The 26,915-nt window shown below is 49.7% G+C and overlaps 1 protein-coding gene across 2 annotated transcripts; it reads right to left on the bottom strand.

Moving 5' to 3' along the window:
• Positions 1-153: 153 nt before the first annotated feature.
• myt1la (myelin transcription factor 1-like, a) lies at positions 154-26,261 on the bottom strand. Of its 2 annotated transcripts, none has more exons than XM_084699916.1 (21): positions 26,207-26,261; positions 25,785-25,818; positions 24,167-24,229; positions 16,371-16,921; positions 13,916-15,066; positions 11,414-11,537; positions 10,777-10,867; positions 9,070-9,180; positions 8,539-8,756; positions 7,073-7,326; positions 5,493-5,720; positions 4,748-4,890; positions 4,469-4,537; positions 4,281-4,343; positions 3,868-3,966; positions 2,900-3,121; positions 2,683-2,774; positions 2,478-2,580; positions 2,174-2,327; positions 1,329-1,391; positions 154-330 (listed from the first exon to the last, which is right to left on the bottom strand). In XM_084699916.1, exons 1-21 carry the CDS (start codon positions 26,259-26,261, stop codon positions 190-192), a joined length of 4,029 nt encoding a protein of 1,342 aa, XP_084556042.1. In that variant the 3' UTR covers positions 154-189. The 2 variants fall into 2 exon arrangements, with proteins under 2 accessions (XP_084556042.1, XP_084556043.1); XM_084699917.1 differs by having other exon boundaries at positions 2,174-2,317; positions 2,477-2,580; positions 2,683-2,789; ... (1 more) ...; positions 3,868-3,951; positions 13,916-15,027.
• Positions 26,262-26,915: the final 654 nt, after the last annotated feature.

Raw genomic sequence — 26,915 nt, 5'->3', positions numbered from 1 at the left:
TTTTAAGCATGGCCAAAAATAAATAATCAAAACGAGATTAAACATGGAGCTCAGAGCGCAACAGCATAATAAATTAATTTAAAAGAAATACTACAGTAAATTACAGCAGCAAAATCATAATCCATTTCCTCTTTTTTTGCTTTAACATCTCTTGGTTTGGCCAAGGGCCTTAGACTGCAGGCTGGACGGCTACACTTGGATGCCTTGCACTGCTTGTTTGATGTTTTCCAGCAAGGCTTTGTTCTCTGGACTCTGGTATTGGTCCTGATGGGTGTACATGTCTGTTAAAGTACTCACATAAGTGTCAAAGTTCTGTTCATTCATTGGTTCCTGTGTGGATAAATGAAATCAATCAGGGCAAAAACTATACATCAATCCATTTCAAGTCAATCGGACACAATTCTGGTGATCAATTTAGGTAGAGAAAGCACGACAGAAGGAAGGAGGAAAGGAAGGAAGGAAGAGAGGAAGGAAAGAAAGGAGGAAGGAAAGGAAGGAGGGGAGGGAGGGAGGGAGGGAGGGAGGGAGGGAGGGAGGGAGGGAGGGAGGGAGGGAGGGAGGGAGGGAGGGAGGGAGGGAGGGAGGGAGGGAGGGAGGGAGGGAGGGAGGGAGGGAGGGAGGGAGGGAGGGAGGGAGGGACAGGGGTAAAACAGTTCAGGGGAGGAAAATGTAACAGCCGAGGATATAGTCAAGACAGCATGGCAGGATTCTACTAATTGAGTCTACATACAAAACATAATCCATATACTTTGTTTTTGACTTTTTTTTTTTTTACATCTAATGCAGTTGATCAAATGCTACACCAAATCATGCAAAATCAGCAGATTTGAGCTGACTCGTGTGGACGATGGTTGACACTAACATGTAGCTGATGGAAACAAAATGATGGCCAACATCACGTGAATGATGTGGTGTGTGTGTGGCCAGCGGATGTGGGATAGATGAGGCACAGTCGTACTCCAGAGGGAGATGCAGATTCATGTCATGTGAAAGCTGACTGAACATACTCTCTCTGTTTGACTCTAAGTGTGTGTTTCCATAGTCTTTTCATGTCTTTCACAAATTGTACAGCTCCTGTCACATCATGATCAGTGCCTTTTAAAGCAGCCAGTCATGGGGCTCTTTGAATGACTTCCAAAGGGCTGACAGAAATATACATCTTTTCAAACTAGTGAGTCATAATATAAAAAGGGTAACAGAAATGGACAACTGTGATGCATCCACACCACGGTGCGTTCACAAAAAGGAGGGAGACTTCGGGGGGGAGAAGATGATAGTGCAGAAGAGAAGGATAATTGGATAAAGGACTAGGAAAAGGGATCTCTTACTCTGTGGGGCATCTGTAAACAGCAGTTATGTTTAACTGGGGCCTCTTTCTGTGGCACCGGTTTCTACAGGAAGAGGCGTAGAGAGAATGCTATTAGCCTGCTGAACAAAAGGCAGCAAAATGCTTTATAACCTTGAGGTGACCACAAGGTGGTCAGTCCCTCGCACGGTGACTGTGTGGGAAGGAGGGAGGAGACTTTCAGTTATTATGTGACTTTGGTGCCCTTTGGGACATGAATGATCCAATTTGCTCTTTTTCTTCTGTTCCACACCAGAGCTGTAATTGGATATTACAAATAGGCAAATGTCGTCAAGGCAACCATGCCTTTTCTTTAGACTCAAACCATGTTTTGGGGCCTTGTAGTTTTTTGTGGTTATTTAGTGTCTGCAAGGGAAGTGTTGTAGCACAGAAGCACATGAACTGCTGAGGAAAACAAGTGACAAACATAAGGAAGCAGATGAGGAAACCCAACTGTCATTGGAATAGGCCCTTGAGAAAGACTCTGAGGTATTTCAAGTTCATCTCAACATTCCTTTAAACTCTGTCTATAAAACATTAAACTGCCAAGTGGGGAAGCCCCTTCTAGGATGGATCTTTGTATGAATTGGTTTTCATCAAATGGCCATGCCAAACAATTGTCCTGGGTTTCAACACACTTGCATAAATGGAACATACTGACATGCTTTCAAGTGTGCCGGTATTATTGACAATAAAGTCCAATGCTCTCATTCCAACTATCTAAATAACATCTAGACACAAAGTTAAACACTTCAGAAATGCCTGAATACAAAGTACAATACTCGATTAATAATGTCTACTGTACTAAGAAGAAGATGAACCTCCTACCATATGTGGGAGCTGGATGTTGGCTAAGCTGTTGATGAGGGACTGGCTAAGGTTGGCCAGCTCGTGCAGTAGAGAGTCATTCTGCTGCTCAATCACTTTGTTCTCCTCTTCTATAGACTTGAGGTTGGTCTCCATGGTGGTGATCTGGTGGACCAGAGGAACACACATTTGGTAAAGTTACAGTGGTGGATGGTTGTCTATTTAAAGCACACTTATGTTAAACCACACAAACTGTTCATGCACAAGCACATACATTCAGTCACGCACACATGCAAACACACACACACACGCACACAATCTTACTTGTGTTCTAAGTTTGATCATGTCTGATTCCACTTGATTGTTTGACTCGTTTAAATCTTTGATTTCTTCATCCAGCTGTTTGATTTCCTCGTCGTTCTCTATTCCTGGATGAGAATACATTGATAACTGTTACTTCAGAAGAAGTTCAACTTAGTGAATGCTTGTGAAGAACTCTCATTCTCATTGAAAACACATGGACAGGTTACCTTTGCTCGCCCGTTGCTTGATTGTCAACATTTCTACACCACTCATTCGGGCTTTCTTCATGGCAGAAGTGGCTCGTGGGCAGCCTGATAGACTGGTAAAGAAAACCACACCAGGATGTCATGAGATGAACCAATCCACCCACATCATTGTTTCAACTTGATTTGACACTTTGAGGCCTGATCAGGTGTCCCCAGCAGGCATGAGCTCCTGGCTCACCTCCGATGGGTCAGGAAGCTGCCGCTGACGTGACCCGAGCCGTCGCAGCCCGGGGTCGGGCACGACATGCCGTCTGTCTTCCCCGTCTTCCAGGCAAACTGGGAGCCGTTGACGTAGCCGTCCTTCTGCCTCTTGGCCGCCAGGGGGCAGCCTGACGCACTGCGGTGGGACGCGTACTTCCCCGTCACGTGACCCTGTCCATCACAGCCGGGGACGGGACACCTATACAGGGGAGGAGGAGAGGGGAGGGCGGGGGGGGGGAGAAGGAGAGGGGAGGGCGGGGGGGGGGGGAGGAGGAGAGGGGAGGGCGGGGAAAGGGGAGGAGGAGAGGGGAGAAGGAGGGGGGAGAAGGGGAGGGGGGGGGAAGAGGAGAGGGGAGGGCGGGCGATGGTCAGAGTGTTCCCTCTCGTCTCACACACCCGTCACCAGCCATCACCCGCCCCCGGGGACTCGACAGAGACGCACTGTACTGCGTGGCGCCCCCCTCTGTCTGCTCCAAAGACAACGTTCCTCCAGGTTATAGACAGTAGCGGAGCCGCCGTGCCACGCGAGCATGCCCTTCAGAGTGACATTTGGGCTGATTAGAATGAGCAGCACGTCTGCAGGCCTCCACCCCCCTCCCCCAGCCGTCAGGGCGCGGGTCAGTGTTAATTATGATGGCGGTGTTAACGATGGTGGTAGATTTACTGAAGCGCACAGGAGTGGAGGTGGCACCAACAGCTGGGCAGAGCAGCGTCGAAGGGAAAACGTCACGGGGTGAACCATATTATTCACAAGGTCGTCTGCTTTTAACACGACGCCACCGCCACGCCAAAATGTCAACCGCTCTCGAGCGATAACCCGTCCTCCTTTAGCCCCGTTCTCCTCTGTGGGGAGCGTGGGGCGAGATACGCGACACAGGTTGACATTTAGAGAGGAGCGCGTTTACGGGGTCTCCCGACGCCACACGCCATTGTGGAGGAGCTCACCTGATTGGCTCCTGGTCGTCCTTGTCCTCCTTGCTGTGCAGTATCTTGATCCCGCTTTTCTTCGCCCGTGGACAACCTGACAGACTGGAGGGGAAAGGTCTTGTGCAGTTCACTACCATCTTAAACGGAGGGTATTATTCACACATCTGTGTATTTATCACTTCACAGGTTTGAAAACAGAGAGGACCTCTAACAAACATGTTAGCATATACTAGACTCTTAGGTAGAGTCTCAATAGTCACCAAGATTTATTAGCCTTTTTTTTGGATGACACAACTTTGATTGTTACTATTACACACAGAGGTGTGTATGTTTGATTGTGTGTGTCCACGTGTGTATGTGTGTTCTTGAGCATGCTTGTGTGTGTGTGTGTGTGTGTGTGCGGGTGCATGTGCAGTATAAAGCAAGTCTACCTCCTGTGAGAGGCGTAGTTCCCAGTGATGTGTCCTGAGCCGTCACATCCTGGAGTGGGACACCTGGAACACAGACACAGAGGGACACCCTGAGAGGCCAGAGTCAACATCCAATCACATCGCTGCCTCATCCTACTGACACCAGACATGGAAAAGACCTCGTCCAAATGCTGATCGGGAGGTCTTACTTGAGGTCTTGAGAGTTGGTTGTCATCATACCACGGATGTTTTTGTCTGCTAGCTGGCAGCTGGAGAGACTAAGGAACACACCACATGCAAATATTAAACAAGAAACGAACTAACTTTACATACTAATAGTTAATTCTAATAGCTGATGATGATAATAATGATGATGGTGATCAGTATTATTATCCTTATTCCACACTCCCTGATAACTGATGATGGTGTTAGTGGCCAGACTTATCCTGGTTAAACACATTTGAAGTCATCAACTGCAGTGGTCTTACGAGAGGAGCTCTTTCTTGCTCTCCTTGCAGGGGGCGTACTTGTGTTTGGGGCTGGGGATTGTGACCTCCCCTGGGTAGTGCTGCTCATCTAAGAGGTCTTGGAACGGGTCCAGCTCGTCGGTCTGGGGCGAGAAATACACAGACTACATCCTGTCATTACACACATCACCACATATGGGTTCATACAGAAGCCTTTTTTGAAGTTAATCAGCAGATTGTATTGGATAGTGGTAGAGTAATTCTGGGTATATCGTCCACCCCCCCTTCCCCCTTTGCCCCCCCCCCCCCCCCACAATTTTTATACTCATGCCTTTACAAAATGCATGATTAAAAGGTCCAATTACTCCCGTGATTAAAACCTTTAACTTAGCCAGTTTTAATCGGGCACTGCAAATGTATCAATTTACTGCATGGACTGCTTTGTGTAATATCAGATATGTGAAGGATAAAGTGTAAAGATGATCTATCTCTAGCTCCAATAATACCATGCGGCTCAGTCCTAATGAATCTCACGGACCATGAAGACACCATGCGTGCCAACTGATCAGCGCAGTACCTGCAACATCCACTAGATGTCCTTCACCAGCCATAAGAGTTGCACGCACAATCCTTCCTTCACTGGATCAACCAACAAATAATCATCTCTTTTATACCTAGGTGCCATCAAATGACCACAGTGGTACATAGACAAGCAATGGTACATAGATGTACACAGGCTATATTTTTCTGAGGTCCTTCCACATACCTCTTTGTGGTCATCTTCGTTGATTCGTTTGATTTTGGTGTAGTCCACGGGCAGGTCCCAGCAGTCAGGCTCATTCATCTGATAGCACCTGCTGTTGAGCAGGGCCTGGCGCTGTGGGGACATGGGCTGCAGGGGCGTCAGGACCGTACCACTGCCCTCCGGACCCCCTGGCTGTCGGCTCATGCTCAAGTCCAAAGTGCTGCTGTCATCCATGTCCCCATCGGGACTCTACCACAAGGAGAGAAGTAGGGGGAGGTGAAAAGAGGAGGAGTGAGGGGAAAGAAAAAGAGATGGAAGGAAGAGAGGGAGAGAGATGAGAGAGATGAGAGAGGGGTGAAAGAAGGAAGAATGAGAGGGAGATTAGCCCGGAAAAAGAGAGCGAGGAACGGCGAACAGAGACAGAGCAAAAGAGGTTGGAGGAGAGTCAGAATAGAAAGCGAGTGAAGAGGAGGGAAGAGAAGGGACACGATGAAGGAGAAACAGAGAGAGGTGAAGAGAGAGAGCACGGCTAATTACTCCTCCTCCTCCTCATCCCACCAGCAGCCTACACAGTTTTGTGGATGACTGTACAGGGAATCGCCCCGATCCTCGGGCGTTGTGATTATGATTATGGTGACGATGATGGTCATGATGACGATGATGGCGGAGCGCTCTCAGAGAGGCGCTGGGCTAGAGCCGGTCTGCATCCCAGGCACCGTGCTCAGCCCCCAGGCCACGCTCGCCCCGGCACCCGTGGATAATAAGGGAGAGAGAGAGTGAGAAGGAGTGAGAGAGAGGGAGAAACAGTGAGAGAAAGAGATAGAGAGGGAGAAAAAAATGATGAAGGAAGAGAAAGAGAGGAAAGAGGGAATTCAAGAGAGAGAGTAACAGAGAGAAATAGAGAGAAAGAGAGAGCAAGAGAGAGCAAGAGAGAGCAAGAGAGAGCAAGAGAGAGAAAGAGAGAGAAAGAGAGAGAAAGAGAGAGCAAGAGAGTGCAAGAGAGAGAAAGAGAGAGAAAGAGAGAGAAAGAGAGAGAAAGAGACGGCAAGAGAGATGGAGACGGCGATGGACCAGCGAGGCGCTCCGTCAGACAGGGGCTCTGATTCAGAGCTCTGTCAGTCTTCGTCTCTGCTAGCCTAGCTGCACCATGCGGCGTAATGAGCAGGTCAGTAATCACTGGGTGCCAGGCCAAATTGCCTATTCTGTGACCAGTATTCCATTAGGATGCAGACAAGGTCTGGCTCCTGGACTGGCCTTTGACTCACAGCTGTCATGGTGGCGATGACATCTAATGTGGATGTGTTTTTCTCCAAAAAATACAATAATACACATAACTTCTGGAAAGATCTACTCAGATCTTATAAAAGGCGGAATAAAAGAACAAAGGAATGATAGAGAGAAAAGAAACATAAAAAAGAGACAACACTGAGAAAGAGAAACAAAGAGAGAAATAAAGAAAGACAGAGAGAAATGGAAAGAAACAGTGAAAAAACGAAACATAGGGAACGGAACGAGAGAGGGAAAGAAAGAGAGTGAGCAAGCGGAGGGAGAGTGCGCAGGGGGGGGGGTGGGTTTGGGGCGGGGGACTACGAGTGGCCTACCTGCGAGAGGAGGTCCTGGGGCTTGCCTCCCAGCCCGTGGGGCATCTCGCGGCAGCGCGTGGACAGGTTGAGGATGGCGGTGGCGGCCATGTGGGCGGCCTCCATGTCGTGCGTGTAGTCGAAGCTGCTCTTGCTGCAGGTGCTGCTGGCGCTGCTCCCGCCCCCTCCCCCTCCACAGCTCACACTGCTGCTGCTCGGAGCGTAGCTGCTCGTCGTGCTGCTGGCCGGGCTGGCGTTCTTACAGTAACGCTTGGCTGCAGGGCGGGAGCACACACACACACAGGTACAGTATACTGTTCAGGACGTGTGCAGCGTGCGGACAGACCTGGATGTGTCCCCACTCTCCTGCACTCACAAGCAAGCGGTCCAAGTAGGCACACACACACAAACAACTCCAAAGGGGGACACACAGATGACATGCAGTCAACACTCACTGACAAGTCAAGACCAGATGGTGGCAAAAAAACAAAAAATTGACTATTTTAGATATCCAGTGGAAATTCTAAATAGATAGAGATAGAGAGATATAGAGATAGAGAGATGGATAGATATATAGATATATAGCTAGATAGCTAGAAAGCTAAATAGCTAGACAGACATACAGATAGACATACAGACAGATAGACAGATAGACTGATAGACAGACAAATAGACAGATAGATAAAGAGATAGATAGATTCCTAACACTCCAGAGGTATCACAGGATGGTTTGCTGTTCCACTGTGAATTCTCAGTGAATTCTGTGTGAGCAACCGAGAGAGCTCTTTGCTGAGGAAAAGGGAGACGGAGAGATAGAGCGAGAGAGAGAGCCACAGTGAGAGAGGGAGGGAGAGAGAGAGATGGAGCAAGCAAGAGAGAGAGAGAGAGAGAGAGAGAGAGAGAGAGAGAGAGAGAGAGAGAGAGAGAGAGAGAGAGAGAGAGAGATAGAGAGAGAGAGAGAGAGAGATAGAGAGGGCTAGAAGCGATGTGACGGCGGATCTGGGCTTCACACTGTGGGTTTGTCGGCAGCAGTCAGTGAGTGAGAACAGAATTGAGAAGGCTGCTCTAGAAGCATCCATCCACACAATGTGGAGCTGAGGCAAAGTGCAGCAGCGTAAACCCAACCCTAGCCTCGCTCTGACGCCTTCCAGCCTCGCTCTCCAGCTTCGCTGTAAGCACGCCCAGAGAACTGCCAGGCTCCAATACAAAACCATACCCCACAGGGAATTTGGGGAATGTATTTTGGGGGATTCAAATGCAGACAGCCTTTTTTTAATCAAATGTAAATTTGATGTCAGGTGCAAGGATGGAGGATTTGCATGTTCAGTGCCATGGAAGGAGTGAATGTGTGCCTGTGTGACGCACGTGATCACGTGTACATGTGCATGTGCGAGCCCGTGCAACAACACACATCAGTCAGCACGTCCAAAGGCGTGCCTGTGTTCGCCTCGGGCCGTTAGCAAACAGCACACCGACAGCTGACTTACCATCGTATCCCTTGGGCGAGGGCTCCCGTCCGTGTCCCTTGGGCGCCAGGCCTCTCTTCCCGTAGACGGGGTGCGGGCCGTCAAAGCCCCCGTAGTCGAAGCTGGTCTTGGAGTATTTCTCCAGCTCCTTGGCCAGGTTAGAGCGTGGCGTGCTGGTGGAGACGTTATTTTTGTAACCGTACTGTGGGATCTCCAGCTGTTTCACAAAGCACATTGGCCTGGAAAATAACCAATGGACAGGGGGGCCGTGTTTGTGTACACGCCGTCAGAGCACTCTGACTGGGGGGGGGTGAGGGGCCTGCCTGATCCAGCCACTAGGGGGGGTTTCACTCCGAACACAGATGAACAGCTGAAGTGGACTGTGTTCTTTTTCTTTAGCTCTCTGTGCGTATGTACATGTGTGCTGTGACTGCTCTAGGATGTTTGACTTGGTAAGCAGAGACAGTGATGGGGGTCCTAAGCAGCTTGTCCCTGCGGGGAGTGTGTGGGGATGAGCAGGGGTGGTCATTGGATGGGGGAGGGAGCGAGTACCTCAGCACGCGGTCAGAACCCTGGCTGGACTTGGACGTCTCACATGACGAGTGGCTCTTCTCGTGGACCTTGGCCATCTTCTCTGCGGCGGCGATGGGGCACCCCGAGAGGCTGCAACAGCACAAGCACAGCCTTGGTGAGCTGGAGCTCACACACACACACACCGATATGTACACACGGACGTACACACATGCGTGCATGTACACAAACCCAAACACACACACACACAGTCGGGCCTCACAGATAACAGACCCATCCAGTCAATCAACTAAAATTGGCTTTGAATTAAACGGCATTGCAAATTTGGTGATACTGTATAAGAGTAGTCCATGTATGAATAATGTATTTCCTATGGCCTAGTTTTTAATTGCAGAGCCGGGGCTTTGCAGATAGAGCATTGGCTGGCAGAGTATGTGGGGCTGGCTGGCTTCAGAGAGATCCTCTCTGTCAGATACCACAGTCCTTTCTGAGGAACTCTGGGAGACTCAGTGGGGAGAGCTGATTGGCTGCCACACCAGGCTTGAAAACATCCCCAGTACTGTATACTCCCCTACCCCTCTCTCTTTCTCCTCTCTGCTCCTTCTACGCCCCTAATTCCCCTATCCCTCTTTCACATTGGCACCGCTCATATGATGTCTCTCTCTCTCGTTATATCTCCCTCTCTCCCTCCCTCCCTCTCTCTGTCTTTTTCTTTCTTTCTCTTCTCTCTCTCTCTCTCTCTCTCTCTCTCTCTCTCGTTCTATCTCTCTGTCTCTCCAGCTCTCTCTCTTACACATACAAATCAGTCACACTCACAAAAAAAAAACCCAGTGCTGCTTTTGTGTGTGAGAGGAACACACTGCCAAGGGCCTTTCCTAATCGTTTCATATACACGCGAGAAATGAACAATTGATACGGCTGGCCCGGAACACACACGCACACACGCGCTCACACACACACACCCTCACACAGCTTTCAAAGCCGTGTTGAAATCTGTGAGGACCATGTGACAAGCTGACAGAAGGACTGCTGTCAGTATAGTAGAGTTTCCATGACAACAGCGCGAGGAGTCGATGCGAGACAAAAGCTATACGTGTACAGTATTTTTTTTTTCGTTCTCACGCTGTGCCTTCCTCTCCCTAATACTGCTAATGACTTCACTCTCAGTGAGCCTGTCCCATAGGAGGTGTTCCATATAACATGGCCTGCAGCATCCATGGAGAGGGAGGTATGTGTACGCATCTGTCTGTACGTGTGTGCGCATGTGTGTAAGTGTGTGTGTCTGTGTGTGTGTGAGTATTTGTGTCTGTGTGGTGTATATCATTTACTGCATGCCTGTGTGATATGAACAACATCTATGATGTGGAAATGTGTGAGGGTGGGATTGTTTGTTTGTGTGTTTGAAGGACTGAGTTTTCTTTTTACAGTTAAACAGCCCCGAGCCAAATCAATTGAACCACGTTACCTTTCATGACCCCAAGACAGAAACCACACAATTTACTGAACATATTCTATTCTAGTCGGTTTTGTTCTATTTCGTCCTGTTCTATTTTATTCTATTCAATTCTAACACATCACTTGATAAAATGGTTTACGTATGAACCAATTATAAACCATTTATAGATAGGCAACACTCGCCAGCTTGGCTTCTTTTTCCTCCTATTCCAGTTTAAGTGTATTCTGCTCCCTCTTGCGGTATGTGCCCCATCTGGTTGCCATGCCACTCACCTGCGGTGGGAGTTCCTGTTGCTATTGACATGGCCCCGCCCAGAACAGCCAGGAGTAGGACACTTTAGAACATTTTCATACATAGCAAGAACTTGGACAGACAAGGAGAGGTGAGAAAGACAGAAAGGGTTAGAGACTTAGGGACAGCTGTTACATAGTTCAGTCAGTTCCAGAAGGTAGTAAGCAGAAAGAGGGGCATGCACTGTTGTCACGGGGAAGCTCTTAGTAAAGAAGTCAGGGAATAGAAAGCTGCAAAACACATACAAATAAGATGGCTTATATGTATGAAAATGTGTTATGTAAAAGATGAGTATATCTTCCGGTGTCTGTGGTGTTCAAAGAAGAAGAAAAAGTTATCTAGGGTTTACACAAAGTTAAATGTTATTGTGAGGAGGTTTGCATGCAGTTGTGGAGATGCTGAAAGAGATGTGAAAGAGCGCCCTCATGCTGAGTGGATGATCGCCCGCAAGAATAAATCCCAGACATGAAGGAAACACAAAGCAAGAAAGGAAAATAACGCCTCTCAAACACACCAAAAAACGACAGAAATGCTCTTCTGCGTTCAGAGGCTCTGTCTATACTGCACGGTCCCTAAGCAGGTTGGTGGGTCAGCGGGTTGGCTGGTAGAGGTACTTACTCTCCGGTGGCACCCTGTCCTTGTGGGGACAGCCAGACAGGCTCCTGTGGTGGGGGTAGAGGCCCGTGACGTGGCCTGTCCCATCACACCCTGGGGTGGGGCACTTGCTCTCCTTCTTTTCCCCCTGGAGGAATCTGACAAGGTGAAAGAGACAGGGGGAGAGAGAGAGAGAGAGAGAGAGAGAGAGAGAGAGAGAGAGAGAGAGAGAGAGAGAGAGGAGGGAGGGAGGGAGGGAGGGAGGGAGGGAGGGAGGGATGGAGGGAGGGAGGGAGGGAGGGAGGGAGGGAGGGAGGGAGGGAGGGAGGGATGGAGGGAGGGAGGGAGGGAGGGAGGGAGGGAGGGAGGGAGGGAGGGAGGGAGGGAGGGAGGGAGGGAGGGGAAAAAGAGGGAGAGGGGAGGGAGAGAGCAGAGAGAGGGAGAGAGAAAGAGAAAGAGAAAGAGAAAGAGAAAGGAAGAGAAAGAGAAAGAGAAAGAGAAAGAAAGAAGAGGGGGTTTATATTCATCTTCCTGTCCAGGTGAGTGTTTCATCTTGGCCAATGCTCCCTACCTGTCCCCACAAGGAGAACGGATGCCCCCTGTGTTCATCTACTGGATATATCCATGTTATGCAGCAGGTCAGTAGTACCCGCGATATCATCCTGAAAACGTGTCTTATCAAAGTAGGTTGGAAGGAGGCTTTAACTGGTCACACCTGGCTCATCTGTTTAACATGATATTCCATGTTTGCCACACTCACTGCAGCAAATAAAACTGGCGCAACTGTAAAATCCCAATGCCCCAGAAATGCAATTTCATATTTCATTAAAAATGTACACTGGCTTGGAGATAAGACAGTGACTAAGCCTCTGTGAAAGTGTCTTATCAGCAGCTCCCTCCAATGTATATCTGGGACTCCCTATCACTGGCATCTCTACCATCCTGGATTGCGCCCCAAGGACAAGGCATAGGCCCTGCTGCACCAGACATACACTCAAGCAGCACACACACACAAACTCTCACACATCCATACAGCAGATGACTATTGTCTATCGTAGGTGTAACAAGCTGAAATAAAATGAGAATCACTGAGCTTCAAACACAGTAGTTCTCTCCCTATACCAACAAACCCTCACCCTCTTATTAAATCAACTTTTTGACGTACATACAGTACTCTAGACTAGATAGAGCATTAAAGGATGAAGGTGGAAAGAAAATACATTGTTTCAAGGGCTCTTTAAGATTTAGTGAAACCCTGCTATAACAGCTGAAGTTACAGTATGATTACCATGGAACACCATTATTATCCTCCTCCTGGCCTTCTCCCTGGTCCGCTGTGCTAATGGTAGATAATTGCATAGCATTACAAAACACCAGGTACATCTATGGGGTGACCGGTCACGTGTGGTCTCCCATTTGATGGTGACTCGAGCCTCCTTTAGAATACTCTGTATGGGTTACCATGGAGCTGGAATCTGACTGTGTCTCAGACAGTCTTTAGTTCTGTTCCACACTGCACCACCAGACCATCCACATGCATAAAATTGCCTTTGGTTACAGGGTTTTTAGATGTACCTCTCAATACAAAACAAGTACATGTGAAGATCATGGTGCCTGGTGTACACTGCAACAGCACTGAAAGGATACAGAGCATTTTCATTGCATGGATGTCAGTGCCATGACCAGATGCTTCTGGGGTGGTCGGCCTAATGAACCTGTCTGGGGACACTTTGTGATGATCTGCTCCAAAGCTTCTCATGGTTAATAAAAGCCCCCCCCCCACACACACACACACACACCCACACACCCACACACACACACACACACACACACACACACACACACACCCTACTAGCAGCCGTGGGAGGGTATCTGAATGGATCTCAAGAAATAGGTCGTGGCTAGAAATCCCACAGATGAGATTTGTTGTCCTAACGGGCCATGGAGATTGCCATTACTCATGCCTGACAAGCCAAGCCTCTGATGTTACCATGCCGGCCTATTTTAACAACATAAGCTGCAGTTGCTGCTGCTAGCCCTGTATGCTGCTAGCGCTGTCTGTTGCTATCCATGTATGCTACAAGTGCTGCATACTGTAATCCCTAAAAACTGCTAACCCTGTTGGCTGCTAATGCTAAATGTTTCCAGCTCTATTGGCTGCTGGTCCTACATGATGTTTGCCTACAGTTGCTACTTGTTTTCATTGTAATATGCAGGCTTTAGACTGCTTCCAGAGTATTCTCTTTTTTTAGTCAAACAATCAACTTTGCTGCTGGACAGGGGTCTGCCAAATGTCAGATGTCATTGCCTCTATTTGTAAAATACACTCCAGTTCTTGTTCTTGCTGTTTTGTGTCATAATAAAAAATAAAATAAAAGCATTTTGTGCTTGCCTTGCTACCCAAACAGAAATGTGAACAAGTCTGATTTATTCTGAAAAATAGAACATGGAAAGTCATCCCAGTGAGGATGCTGGTGGGGGGGAGAGGATAATATAGGCAGTGAGTGGGTGGGATTGGACAGCTGCAGCGCCTTTACCTTTAGGGTAGTATGCTCTCTTTGACCCATCATGGTGCATTCTGGACTTGCGTTCCTCCGCCCCGCTGCTCTGCCGGGGGCTGTGGTCCCCGTGACCGTGACGGTGGTGCTCCCTGCGGCCCATGCTGTGCTCCGAGGCCATCCTGTCCCTCATGACCTTGGCTCTCTCGGACTCCAGGGCGATGGCCTTCTCCAGCAGGGACAGGTTGCCCTTGGTCATGTCGAAGGCCTCGTCCGACCGGTCGGAGGCCACAGACGTGGTGTCCTCGTCCCCGTCCCGGGAGCAGCTGGCTGGGTAGCCTCTGGAGGCCGGGCTCAGCTGCTCCTCCAGCTTCATCAGGTTGACCATGTCCGAGTAGCTGCGCTCCAGGGAGCGGGCCTCCTCTGGTTGAGCCTGCTGGCAACTCTCGTACCTGGGCAGGTGGAGGGCCTGGAGCTGAGCTGGCGGCTGCTGCTGCTGCTGCTGTGGCTGGTGGTGGTGGTGGTGCTGATGGTGGTGATGCTCGGAGTTGGGCTGGAGGTGATGGGCTGGCTGGCCGGGGCGATCCGATGGCTGGGTCTCGCTCAGCTTGCGGGCCAGGTCAAAGCACTGGTTCCTCAGACACTCCAGGCTGCTGAGACACACCTCCTCCTCGCTCTCCTCCCCCTGACCTCTGGCACCCCCGCCGGGACGGCCATTGCCGTGTCCGACGTCGTCGGCCGCGGCTGCGTCCTCGGGGTAGCCTTCCTCCGGCAGCACGGCGCCGTGGCCCTGTGCCAGCAGCTTGAGAGAGTCCACCGTCTCCCTCACCACGTCGCTGTCCAGGTCCACGCTCAGCTCCCCCTGGCGGCCGCAGCGCTCGCTGCCCTCCTCGTCGTCCTCGTCGTCGTCCTCCCCGGCGCTGTTGGACGAGTTGCTGTTCATCTCCGACTCGGTCATGGCCTGGTAGGCAGCGTCCTCGGCGATCTTCCCCAGGTTGAGGAGGGATTTGGCCACCAGCTCGTCGTAGTTCTCGTAGTCCTCTCCGTTTGCGTTGACTCCGCCCGCTCCCCCGCCGGGGTTGTTGTTGTCCTTCTGCACCATCTGGAGCTTTGATTGGCCACCATTTTTGTAGCGGTTTTCTAATGTCAGGAGAGGAAGGATAGACCTTTCAGTCCTTACTATATGGATAAATATAGAAGAACAAAGACATCTTAGTTCCATCGTGGCTGGTTAGGGACCATTATGCAACAAACAAAATATTCTGGGCTTCCCACTCATTCTGCGACTCTATGATGGCACGCAACAGTTTGAAGCTGTTGTAAATTATTTGGGTATTTCTGCCTTGATAATTGTTCTTGTGATGGTATAGAGTGACTGGATATGTAGCCAGAGAGCCAGGGGATGACTTCCAGCAAAAGGCCTGGATCGTACCCAGGATGCTGTGGTAAGGCCTCAGCCTGAGTGATAAATGCACTTTCTTAGTGAGCCACTGGGGCATCCCTGGTTGATGAGCAAGAAAAGAGAATCATCTTATCAAATAGCTCATTTAACGGATTGATTTGGTAGACCATATATTTGGTCATCCTATTCGACTGTTAAATCTTGCATAAACTGTAAAGCAAAAACCTGTCATACTCCCAATCCATGTGAATACTGTCACTCAATCTTAACCTAGTTTTCCTTTGAGTTTCTTTACAACTCATTGTCGATCCTTCACATTTAAAGAAAGTAGATTCCCCAGAGTTTTGTGAGGAGGATCCTCTATTCCCCCTAATAAGAAGTGTTGATTTAGAGGACAGGGGAGGAGTGAGAGTACAAGAACGAGAAGGGCCTACTCTATGAAGTGCTCTGATTCAGGAGCCAGAAATACCCTCAGGAGAAGCCTTTTTTCTGGGCAGGAGTGGGTTGGTGGCTGGGGCGGGGGAGGCGGGCAGGGTGGGGGTTGGGGGGTTAGCACATGTGACCCGTCCCCTGGGACAGGGGGTTGGGGAGGGGAGGGCTAGAGAAGCGTAGGAGGACGGGTATGGGGGGGGGGAGGGGAGTTAATAACTTGGAGACCTCCTCTCTCGATTGCTCTTGAAGGCACTGTCAGAAACGATTGAGGACAGAGTGGGGCAAGGGAGAGACCGACAGAGAGATGGCGAGGCACATCTGGTGCTCTGGAGGAGAGGACCCTTGATTACGTCCTCTCTCTCTGTGGACCCTACTGGCCACACACTCCTAGATTGACCATCAGCCCTCCCCCCCCCAGGCACCCTCTACCACCAACTCAATTCTCTCTGGCATATTATGCCTTGGCTTTTCTGATTGTATATGGCCTGCACAAGCCCCAGCAAAGGTGCATCCCCCTGATAAGAAGTATCTTTGACTGGAGACCTTATTCCCAGTGACAGCTTATTAGTGGAGCGTATATAACTCCATGTCCCACCAACCCGATCCACCTTTTCTTATTTCTGAGAGAGTGATTGGAGGCTAGGCTTACCTTGCTCACGACTCTGCTCCTCTTCCTCCTCGTCTTCATCTTCCTCCTCTTCTTCGCGCTCGTCGTCCTCTCCCTCCTCCTCCTCTTGCTCCTCCTCTTCCTCCTGCTCTTCGTCATCCCCGTCCTCCGCCTCCTCGTCCTCCTCTGCCACCTCCTCCACCTGGCCCGCCTCCACCAACCCTTCCTGGATGGCAATTCCTCCTTCCTCCTCCTCCTCTTCCTCCTCCTCTTCTTCCCCTTCCTCTTCCTCCTCCACTTGCTCCTCATTATCCTCGGAGAATGCCTCCTCCTCCTCAGCCTCCTCTCCGTCATCCTCCCCCTCCCTCTCCACTTCTTCCTCCTCATCCTCCTCCTCGTCCTCCTCCTCCACCTCCCCCTCCACCTCCCCCTGCTCCTTCTCCTCCCCCACCTCCATGGGTTCAGGCTGGTAGCTGGAGTAGATGGTGCCCTCTTCCTCTGGGGGGCTCAGGAAGGGTCTCCTCTTGGCAGCCGGCTCCTGGGGTTGCTTCTCCAGACTCTTTCTCTTTTTTGCCAGGGGGCAGCCATAGACGCTACACACAGACAGACACACCATGGGACAGAGAGGAAGAATACTTACTAAGAGACATTGTAGTTACTACTTAGTTTTTAATCAAATGACATTAATCTTCTGTAACTCAAAATATTGGTTTTATTGGTATATATATATATATATTTATTTTACAATCCAATATGTATTTCACAAACTTTCAACAACCAGATACTCTCTTTGCAGTATTTCCACAATATTCTGTACCTCACCCTATTTTGTTTGAAATACTCAGCCTCCAAAATGTAACAACCAAGCTTATTCAGCCAGCCCTCAATTACACAAATCCCTTAATAATCATTAGCTGTTGAAAAATTCCACTTTAATTGCTCCAAAACAGCGGGTGCAATTATGCATGGTTTTAATGTGGATTTTAGGAAATCAATTACTCTATTTCCATATGAAAGGGCTAGCTTGTTTGGAGGAAGCAGTCGAAGGTTGCAGAATGCAGCGCTGCACACCAATGGGGGTGCTGGACTCAAGAGGAGACAAGGAAAAAATACAATAGGACCACGCACAACACTCTATCTATCTATTGCATTACCAGATGCGTGTGTACCTTGAAATGTGGTGTCTACTGTCGTCAGATTGTTAGACATGGTCTGTACACTTGACGGAGTAGAAACAGATCAGAAAGAGCCTGGAAGTGTTCTAGAAAGATGCCAGGTCGTCATCATATCCACACAGTCGTGCAGACGGCTCATATGCTTGGTTAGGAGTCATCGAGCTGTGAAACAGCCCAGATTTCCTCTCTCTTTACCGCCGTTCATCCACCCCCACCCCCCTCCGCACGCACACGCACGCACACGCACGCACACAAACTGGCTCTAATGTGTGCAAATCAACAGCGTCTGACTGAAGGACCACCGCCACAATACGTTCCACTCTAATGGGGCTCTTCATCTCTGCTCCATTTTGAATTATGCAGAGTGATGGCGGTAGACAGAGGCGTTGGTGGTGCATCAGACACACTCCACCCAGAGATGGGCCTCACAATGTCGATTCACGTCTGGAAGATAACATGGGGAAGTGGAGGAGACAGGCAGGGGGGGCCCACACTGTGATCAGAGGAGGATCTAGATTCATTTGCATTAATGTCATGCTCCTGACACCTCTGTGTCTTCCCCTCTCATGATCCCACCTCCTTCCCTTCTATAGGCTGTCAGACAGACACCTCAGCGGTGCAGACAGTCTTAGAGGGCGCATGTGTGTGTTTGTACGTGTGTTTGCGCGCGCGCGTCAGCGCTCATGTCGGATGGGTGTCTATGCGGTGTGTGCGTGTGTAATGTGTGTGTGTGTGCGCTCAGTCAGTGTGACCTTGGACACCTAAACGTCTCCCAAAGGCAGGCCACACCAATTAAAATTCCACAGGTAATTAAGCCACATTTGAATAAGGGAACACTGCACACTGCAGACAAGTTCGAGAGGGATTGTGCTGTAATTATGTGGAGAGGGGGGGGGGGAGAGAGAGAGAAAAAGAGAGAGAGAGGGGGGGAAAGAGAGAGAGAAAGAGAAAGAGAAAAGGGGGATAAAGAGAGAGAAAAAGAGAGAAAGAGAGAGGGGAGAAGTAGAGGAAAGGAGAGAGAGGGAGAGAGAGAGAAGGGGGGGGGGTCAGGATATGTCTACGAGGCTTTCAGCAGTGGGGAGAGAAATAATGACTTCCCTCAGAGAAATCTCCTGTAGAACAAATCCTCTGATTGCCTCCTCTAATGCCTGTATAGAAATTGGTCAGAACCAGCATTGCCAGAACCTTCTCTCTCACACGCACATGAAACACCCATCATCAAAGCAGCCCTCCGCCCCGACAGGTTAAAAAACATCATTGTTTGAGTGACATAAATAGGAATCCGTCTCTTTAATTCCTGTGGTGTTCTGTGCCACAGAAATCATTAGTCTCACTTTGGCGACTGTCCACCCGTCACACTGGCACCTGGCAACAGGAAATCAACCAAGGCCAACAGGAATATCACCTGTCTCTATTTAATTGGACACTGATACCAAAGTTATCCTCTGCCTCCATTCCATCATTAACACTAGGTGCTGCTCTCCTGTCATGGCGGAGCGTGGCACCACAGGGAAGTGTGGGCGACGGCGCGCCCGCAGTTCGTATACGAGTTGCCATAGGAGCGCCATGCACTCTGTGCCCTATACTGCAGCATCTACAGGCATGCGTGGCACAGCGCTGTCGCCATGGTGATATCTCCCTCAGGAGTGGGATTTGCCATCTGAGCAGACAGACATAGAGAGAGAGAAAGAGAGAGGGAGAGAGAGAGAGACAGAGGAAAAGAGAGGTGGAGTGAGACAGAGAGAGAGGGAGGTCGAGAGAGAGAGAGACATAAAGAGAGGAGAGAAGTAGATAAAGAGGTAAAGAAAGGCAGGCAGAGATTGAGGAAATTAAGGGAAAATATAGGATAACATGGAAATGATAGAGATATGGGGATGAATAGAGAAAGGGAGATGGGGGAGGAAAATGGAGAGAGTGTGTGTGTTAGAGAGAGAGATTCTGAGCCTGACAGACATCCCAGTTCTCCCCTCCCTCCCTCCCTCCCTCCCTCCCTCCCTCCCTCCCTCCCTCCCTCCCTCCCTCCCTCCCTCCCTCCCTCCCTCCCTCCCTCCCTCCCTCCCTCCCTCCCTCCCTCCCTCCCTCCCTCCCTCCCTCCCTCCCTCTCTCCCTCCCTCCCTCCCTCCCTCCCAAAAGCGGAACAAAAGGCGGGCTGGTGTTCTGTATTCTGGAGGGCTCTAGCTGTCACTGCAGCACGGTATCCTCTGTTCCAGCACACCACCAGCCCTCAGACCAACCATAGGGGAGGTGGGAGAGGCTTTGTCTCAATCAAACACACACACAACACAGCCTACGTTGTCCCATAAAGGCATCCATGACAATGATATCTTACACTCCATATCCCCAACATTAGAACGTGAGGTGTACAGCGTTCACACTCGCACGCTCAAAAGAGGATGAGATGTGCCCAGCAATGGGTTTGCAGTAGATTGATCTGCATGGCTTTGAGGCCGTCGTGACTACATCTCCCAAGATGCATCAGGTCTGAGAGCCTTGGCTCAAGGAAGTCCAAATGAAATCATGAGTCAGGATGTGTGTCAGAAGACGAATATCTATCGTGAAGAAACATGAACTTATGTGTTTCCACACACCTCACACACTGAGTGGAATACAAGGTCACACACACATACACACACACACACACACACACACTCATAAAAGCGACAGGAATAAATGTCATCCTTGTCATCGCAGTGGGGGAGGACGGTGCGTGTGTGACACACAAGCCTGAGCACAGAGCTTGATGAGAGATAGGAAGGGTGGCAGAGCCAGACATCTGGACCAGTTTTGCAGTTGAAGCATTGGCTCCATCTACAAACAAACCATCACACAGAAGATTAAGACAAAGAAAAAAAAAGAAGAAGAAAAAAAGCTTTCTTCAGGACATAATGGACAGCACCCCTACTGAAGACCATGAAGTCACACAGAAATATGTGAAGGACAGAGAGAGGAAAAGGAAGATAGAAAGAGCTAGATACAGACAAAGAGACAAATAGGAGGACTGAATGGCATAAACCTCCCACACGGTCCCAAGCCCATCTGCTGTTGAGTTACAACATGAATATGACTCTACTGTGAGAATGCAGGGAACCACTGCATGTCACAGGGCTGTCGTGATGGATCCAGACCTTTTAGAATATGTAGCTACAGGACAAAGGCCACCGAGAACAGAACAACACATTATATACATATCATATTGTGCAAGGACACTAGTTACGGTTAAGCATGTGAAAGCTGTAGCCTTTACAAGCCTTTCATAACATCTACAGACACAACTCATCTTCCTGAGAGCAGAGAAGCAGGCACCATTGTTCAAACGCTGACGGAAACCAAGACGTAAACAGAGCAGAGGCGTTACATGCACGTCGAACAGTGTGACCTGTTCAACCTGTTCTCTCCATACGTCCCCCCCCCCCCCCTCCAGCCCTAATGGCGGATCCACAGGAGGAGGAGAACAAGCTCAGAGCTGGAATATTGAAGGTAAAAGTATGCTTCTTGTGGATTGCACTATAGTCTATTGGGCTTCAGTTCAATATGTTTCGCAATTCTACTCTCAATATCGAACTCAGCCTCGCTTTAATAGCACCAGACGCTGGGATCCCATTTCTATTAGACAGAGAGGACGACCGCCAGGAGAATGGGGGCATGGATAAAAGCCTCCTGTTGATAGCAGGAACAAAGACATGCAGGCAGGCAGGGTAGCCTGGGTCTGTGTTGTGGAGTGCTGTGTCTCCCCCCCCCCTGCCCCTGCCCACCCCCACTACCACCGTCACACCCACCTATAGCACCACCCTACCTGTCTCTCTCCCTTCCTCTCTCCCTCTCCTCCCTCGGAGGCCAGTCTGCTGCACTCGAGGGCCCAGCCACCAGCTCTTGGCTCCGTTCCCAGCCTTTTAGTGAGTGCTACCTGTCAGGACCTGAATTATACAGCTCCCAGCCTGAGAAGCCATATGACTCATACACAAGCCCTCACAGGGAGGGGGGGAGATGGAGAAAGTGTAGGATGGAGGCAGATAGAGACAGAGTGAGTGAGAGAGAGAGAGAGAGAGAGAGAGAGAGAGAGAGAGAGAGAGAGAGAGAGAGAGAGAGAGAGAGAGAGAGAGAGAGAGAGAGAGAGAGAGAGAGAGAGAGAGAGACAGACGAGAGTGGGAGGGTAAAGATACAGAGGGAGTGGAAATAGGAAGAGAGAGAGAGAGAGAGAGAGGAAGGGGAGGGGAGGGGGAGGGAGAGAGAGAGGGAGGGAGGGTAGGGGGTTACAGAAGAGGGGGAGTGAGTGAAAGACGGCACTCAACCTCATCTACACAAAGCCTTGGCAATTACCAAGCCCCAGTTCTAGACATGGCAATGCGAGCCGCACTCGCTCACAATAGACCACCATCAGCTCAATACCAGGCAGGAGCAACTGAAAAGGAGCTCACCTTTCAGACCTCACATTTGTGTATTTGGTATGAACCTAGGGGTGCCAAACATTGACAAAATTCCATAAATCCATCAACATTAGAGAAAGATGGAGCAAACAAAATATAATACATCATGTAATGGCTTCTCAGTAAGTCTTACTCACACCGTGTGAGGTTACATTTCATATGTAGGGCGTGTTTTAGAATCTACATGCATGTGTGTGGACATGGAAGGAGATCAAGAAGCATTTGAAGTGGGGCCCTGAGGAGAGCCAGCGACGGATCCTGAACACATCAGATCCCATCGCTGGAGCAGTGGGCGTGCGTGTGACGCCACATCTCTCGTCCGCCCCAGTTCTCCGTTTCGCTCTCTCCTCCTCCTCTTCTGTCCCTCCCTCTCATACGCTCCCTCCTTCCTTCGTACTCCGTCTCTCTTTGTCTCGCTCTCTCTGTTCCTCCCTCATTCTCTCCATCGTTTCTTCTCGTTCCGTCCTTTCTTCCACGCTCCCTCCCTCTCTTGCTGTTCTCTCTCTTGCTGTTCTCTCTCGTTATTTCTCCCCCTTTCGTGTTCTACTTCATAGAGGAGACCTGGACAGGCAGACAGGAAACCGTCCCTGAGTTTGCTTTGTTGGCCTCAAACAGTGAGCCTCGTCACAGTGGGGGAGAATCAATCTAATTACAACGCGGCAAACAAAAGATGCATTCATTTCTCTCTCCCTCTCCTTCCGTCTCACTCCCTGTCTCTGTCCATTTCTCTCAACTGGACTGAGGTGGGTTGGGCTGAAGGGGTCAAATGGGGTCACCATTGAAATCAATCACACTAGCAATATCTGAAGGTGTAACGTTACCAGACTCAGGTCGGGGTGACTTTGGTGAACTATTTCACTCACATAGGGAAAGGAGAGATGAAAGAACGCTCTGAAGAACAAAGCAGAACTAAGGCTGTCAGGAGAAGAAGATCCGGATGGATATTTTATGAGACTGGAGGCACAACTGGTGTTCAAAGAGAGAGAGAGCTCCTCCAAACAAAATACACATATTTATGTACACTAATAATAGTCCAACTGACAATTTACTGCATGTGGCTTTCCCCTAAGATCTTGGTCCACTGGTAATGGCTACTGGATCACTGGTGGTCTGTGGTAACATGGACACCGTTCTGCCCTCTTCCCCCGCCTTTAGCCCTCTCCGTCATAACGGGACGAGAGAACCAGTGATTTGCTGCTCCATCAGTCACTTTTGGGAGTTTAATGGGAGAAGGGCCTTAGACCATCTAGCGTCCTTCTTCTCTCCTCTAATTCTCCATCGCACTTTCCCTCTGTGCCCTCCTGGGCCCCTGTGTCCCCCGCCTGCCCCAGTCTGTGTGCTCTTCTCTGCAGAGCGCTTCTCCCTGCCCCCGCATGTGTGTAATTCATCTCCAGGGGGCTGTCTTCAGAGGGTGAGGTCTGATGCAGGTGTCATTTGTCTGCGGCAGAAATGCAATTCCAGCCGGCGGTCGAGGGGGGTGGCGTTGATGGGGTGACACCGGAGACATCGGCCATCAATCTCTCTCCTCCTTCTGCTCCTCCTCCTCCTCCCGTCTGCACCTCGGGGGAAGTGGACGGCACCACGCCGCCGCTGGGGGGAACGCGGGCATGAGCTGAGATCTGGCAACCTCGCCAGTCTGCTGGCAAAGCCAGTAGAGTCTCTCCATCAGGGCCAAATTAGGGCTGGCGTCATTGAGTCTGACTTTGGTCAAATACTCCGAGAGCCAAAATGTCTCATTACTATGGCAGTCGACATGAAAGTTTTTATATTTTGAATTATACAACTGGTATCGAGAAGTTCATAAGTAGACCAAAGAGTGAGACGTGAAATGTGCTGGACAATCACCGCAAGAGCTAAGCTCCCGTTTCTCCAAGAGCAGACACACACCACTGAAAATTATCACAGCAATCAAAAAAAAGAGCCAGTGTTACGCAACCTCAATCAGTGGTCGTCTCAGACACACTGGAGCTCAGGGGCCCCAGGCATTCAGACTCACAATTTGCAGTCGACTGTTGCCCAGAACATGATTGCAATTGCAGGTTGTTCCAGGTGCTGGACTATTGACCTGGGGCTTGATTCGTCCCTCAGAGAAGGGGAAGTGAAGGACTGCAGCTGATTGGTGGGATGAGAGTAACTGATTGGTGCAACGAGTTGGAGGAGGGTAGCTGATTGGCTGGGTTTGAGTAGCTGATTGGTAGAATGAGGCACAGGAGAGCAGCTGATTGGTGGGATGGCTTACCTTCGGTGTCTGGCGTACTTGCCGCTGACGTGTCCGCTCCCATCGCAGCCCGGTGTGGGACAGCTGTGGACGCAAGGAGGGGGGAGAGCCACACGCATGTTACATACCTGTATGTGTACTCACACAAAGTAAGAACTTCTCATATAAGCATATACCCAGCCACACACACAATCAAATGCTTTCACACCTGCATAGCCCCCCCACACACACCCACACCCACACACACACACACACAGACACAGGCCACTCTCCCCGCCTCACCACATTCACGCTGACACAGAAACTAAGCCAGACTTCAGTACATGTCTGCATGACATAACCCATGCAGTTCAGCGTAATGCCCCCGACTGGAACACATGTGTATAATTCATGCTGTGAGACGCACAAGCCAGCTTCCAGGGGCGATGACTCACTGCACTGCATATTTCATAACTCCCACCACATCCTCATCCCCTCGTCCACACCCTCCAAACCCCCCTGCCCTTACCCGCATTCCCCTCGCAAACACCCTCTTCCGCCCCGGGCTGCTTTCAGACAGCCAGGGTGCCGGAGCTAGGCAAAGTACCCTTCAAAGCAACATTGGGTGAGTTAGCCAAGGCTTAGCCAGGCTCTGCCTACAAGCCCCATCATTCCCATCAGACGGTGAACAGCCATCTGTGGCTAATGTGCGCCATGCATCATCCCCACAGTGAACAGACCATGACTGTGCGAGGCAGAGAGGAGCAGAGCGGCGGCCTTCTCCAAGGTGAGCGAGCTCATAGATTAGTCTGCTAGACGCAGCGCCGCATATCGATCACCTCAATCGGCATTATTGATGCCCGAGCCAAGGGACGGGGATCAATCTAATGATGAAACACCCATGTGTCCTCTGTGTTTGTGGGTTTGTGATTGTGTGTGTGTGTGTGTGTGTGTGTGTGTGTAGAAACGCATGTGTGCCTGAGTGCGTGTGTGTTTGTCGATTCACATGTTCATGTGTGTGTATGTGTGTGTGGCTGTGTTGAATGTGTGCTAGGGACTGCTGGAGAGAGATTATGGATTAGCGGTTCTTAGCTTGGAAAGGCTATCAAGCAGGAGAAGGGTGTTTGCAGATAGAGCTGGTCCAGACAGCAAACACACAGTCCCAAGAAGCAGGCTTCTGGACCGTTGCAGTAACATCAGGGTATTCTCGCTTGGCCAGAAACACACCGTGGCTTCGTTGCCAGCAAAACATTTGAAAGAGTAAGTATAAAAAATGTTGTAATGTGTTCTGTAGTGGTGTGAAAGTAATTATTAAGGAAAATATTTGATCCTCATCCAGTTCTCACATCGGAATCTACCATGCGAGACTGAGATCCACGTCAGCAGGCTTTTGTTTACACCAGAGCAGCGAACCACGACACTCTCTTACTTACCAATTGCTGAATTCAAGGATATTTCGCCAATGTAACTCTAACTGCAACCAACCCAGTCAACTGAATTCTCCCTCTGAGCATGATAAATCTGCAGATATCACACTATGTACAGTGGGGACTCCCTGTAGTTCATCATTATGTTCACATTACAGCATAACTGTAATAGCAAAGTAATAGAGCGAGGTCTTGAATACTGGGAAGAGTGGAAGATAATAGGAGACACCCACCTGAACGGCTCCTGAGCAGCTGGCTCCACAGGAACTGGAGAGAGATGAAGGAGAACATTTCTGATATGCAGTATGCACAGAGAGGATGCGGAATGTGGAATTATTTCAAATCACAGGGAGACAACAGGATTCAGGCATTTTTTGGTAACAATACGGCGTCTCTGATATGTTTTTGTATTATTCTATTCGGACAGGTGGCTGATAATTGTGGGAATCTAGGGTGTGTGTGTCTGGTGTGTCTGGTGTGTCTGTGTGCATGCACATGCATGTGTGTATGTGTGTGTTTCTGTGTGTATGTGTGTGTTTCTGTGTGTATGTGTGTTTCTGGGCTTCAGCGTGTGTCAGCGTGTGTCTGTGTGTGTCTGTGTGGGTATGCGTTATGCCCCTGGGCCATGGCGTGAAAGAGAGTTTCAGTACCGCACCTCGTACTCCTTTGGAACGCGTTCGATGGCGCTTCTCAACCGCATCCACCTCCATCTGGAGAGAAAGGGGGAAGGAACAGAGGAGGTCGTTAGTCTCATATCCTCCCTCTCTCCCCTCCCTCTCGCTCTCTCACTCCCACTGCGCCTCCCCCCCCCCAACCCCGTTCATTTCTCTCCTTGTCTTTGAATGTATCTTTATTTGTCTCCCTCTGTCTCTTTCTCTCACTCCTAGTCCCATCCCTCACTCTGTCTCGCCCGTTTGCTCTTTACACTCTCTTTAAGAATAAGAGCCACTCCAGGCCAGTCCTGCCCTTCTCCAGGTGGAAAAGGAGAGCATGTAAACATGTCAACATGCCTACCTGGGATGATGTAGGCAGGGTGTGGCAGCACCTCACACTGATCCTCTCCTCAAAGTGCACCAGTTGGGTTTCTTTTCAGCTACAGTTATTCAAATCTCCTCCTCCACAGTCATGATCTAGAAAAGGAAACAGAACAAACTACATAAAAAAACATTTACAGTAAAACCCAATTAGGGAGAATATTGTATGTTTTTTTACATATTATTTGTTTATATATTATTTATATATATTAAGGGCATGACATTTTAGTCATCGACTGCACAAGGCTATATGGGAATATGAGGTTGAGATCCAGTATGCCTGAGCCCCGTACAGTAAATCGACTCTTTCGACCCCAGAGTGAACAGCAG

This window comes from Hypomesus nipponensis, chromosome 6 (genome assembly GCF_054491055.1).
Source record: "Hypomesus nipponensis isolate SF chromosome 6, ASM5449105v1, whole genome shotgun sequence".
Lineage (NCBI taxonomy): Eukaryota > Metazoa > Chordata > Actinopteri > Osmeriformes > Osmeridae > Hypomesus > Hypomesus nipponensis.
Note: the sequence above shows the minus strand (reverse complement) of the source record. Positions and strands in the feature narration are given on the sequence as shown.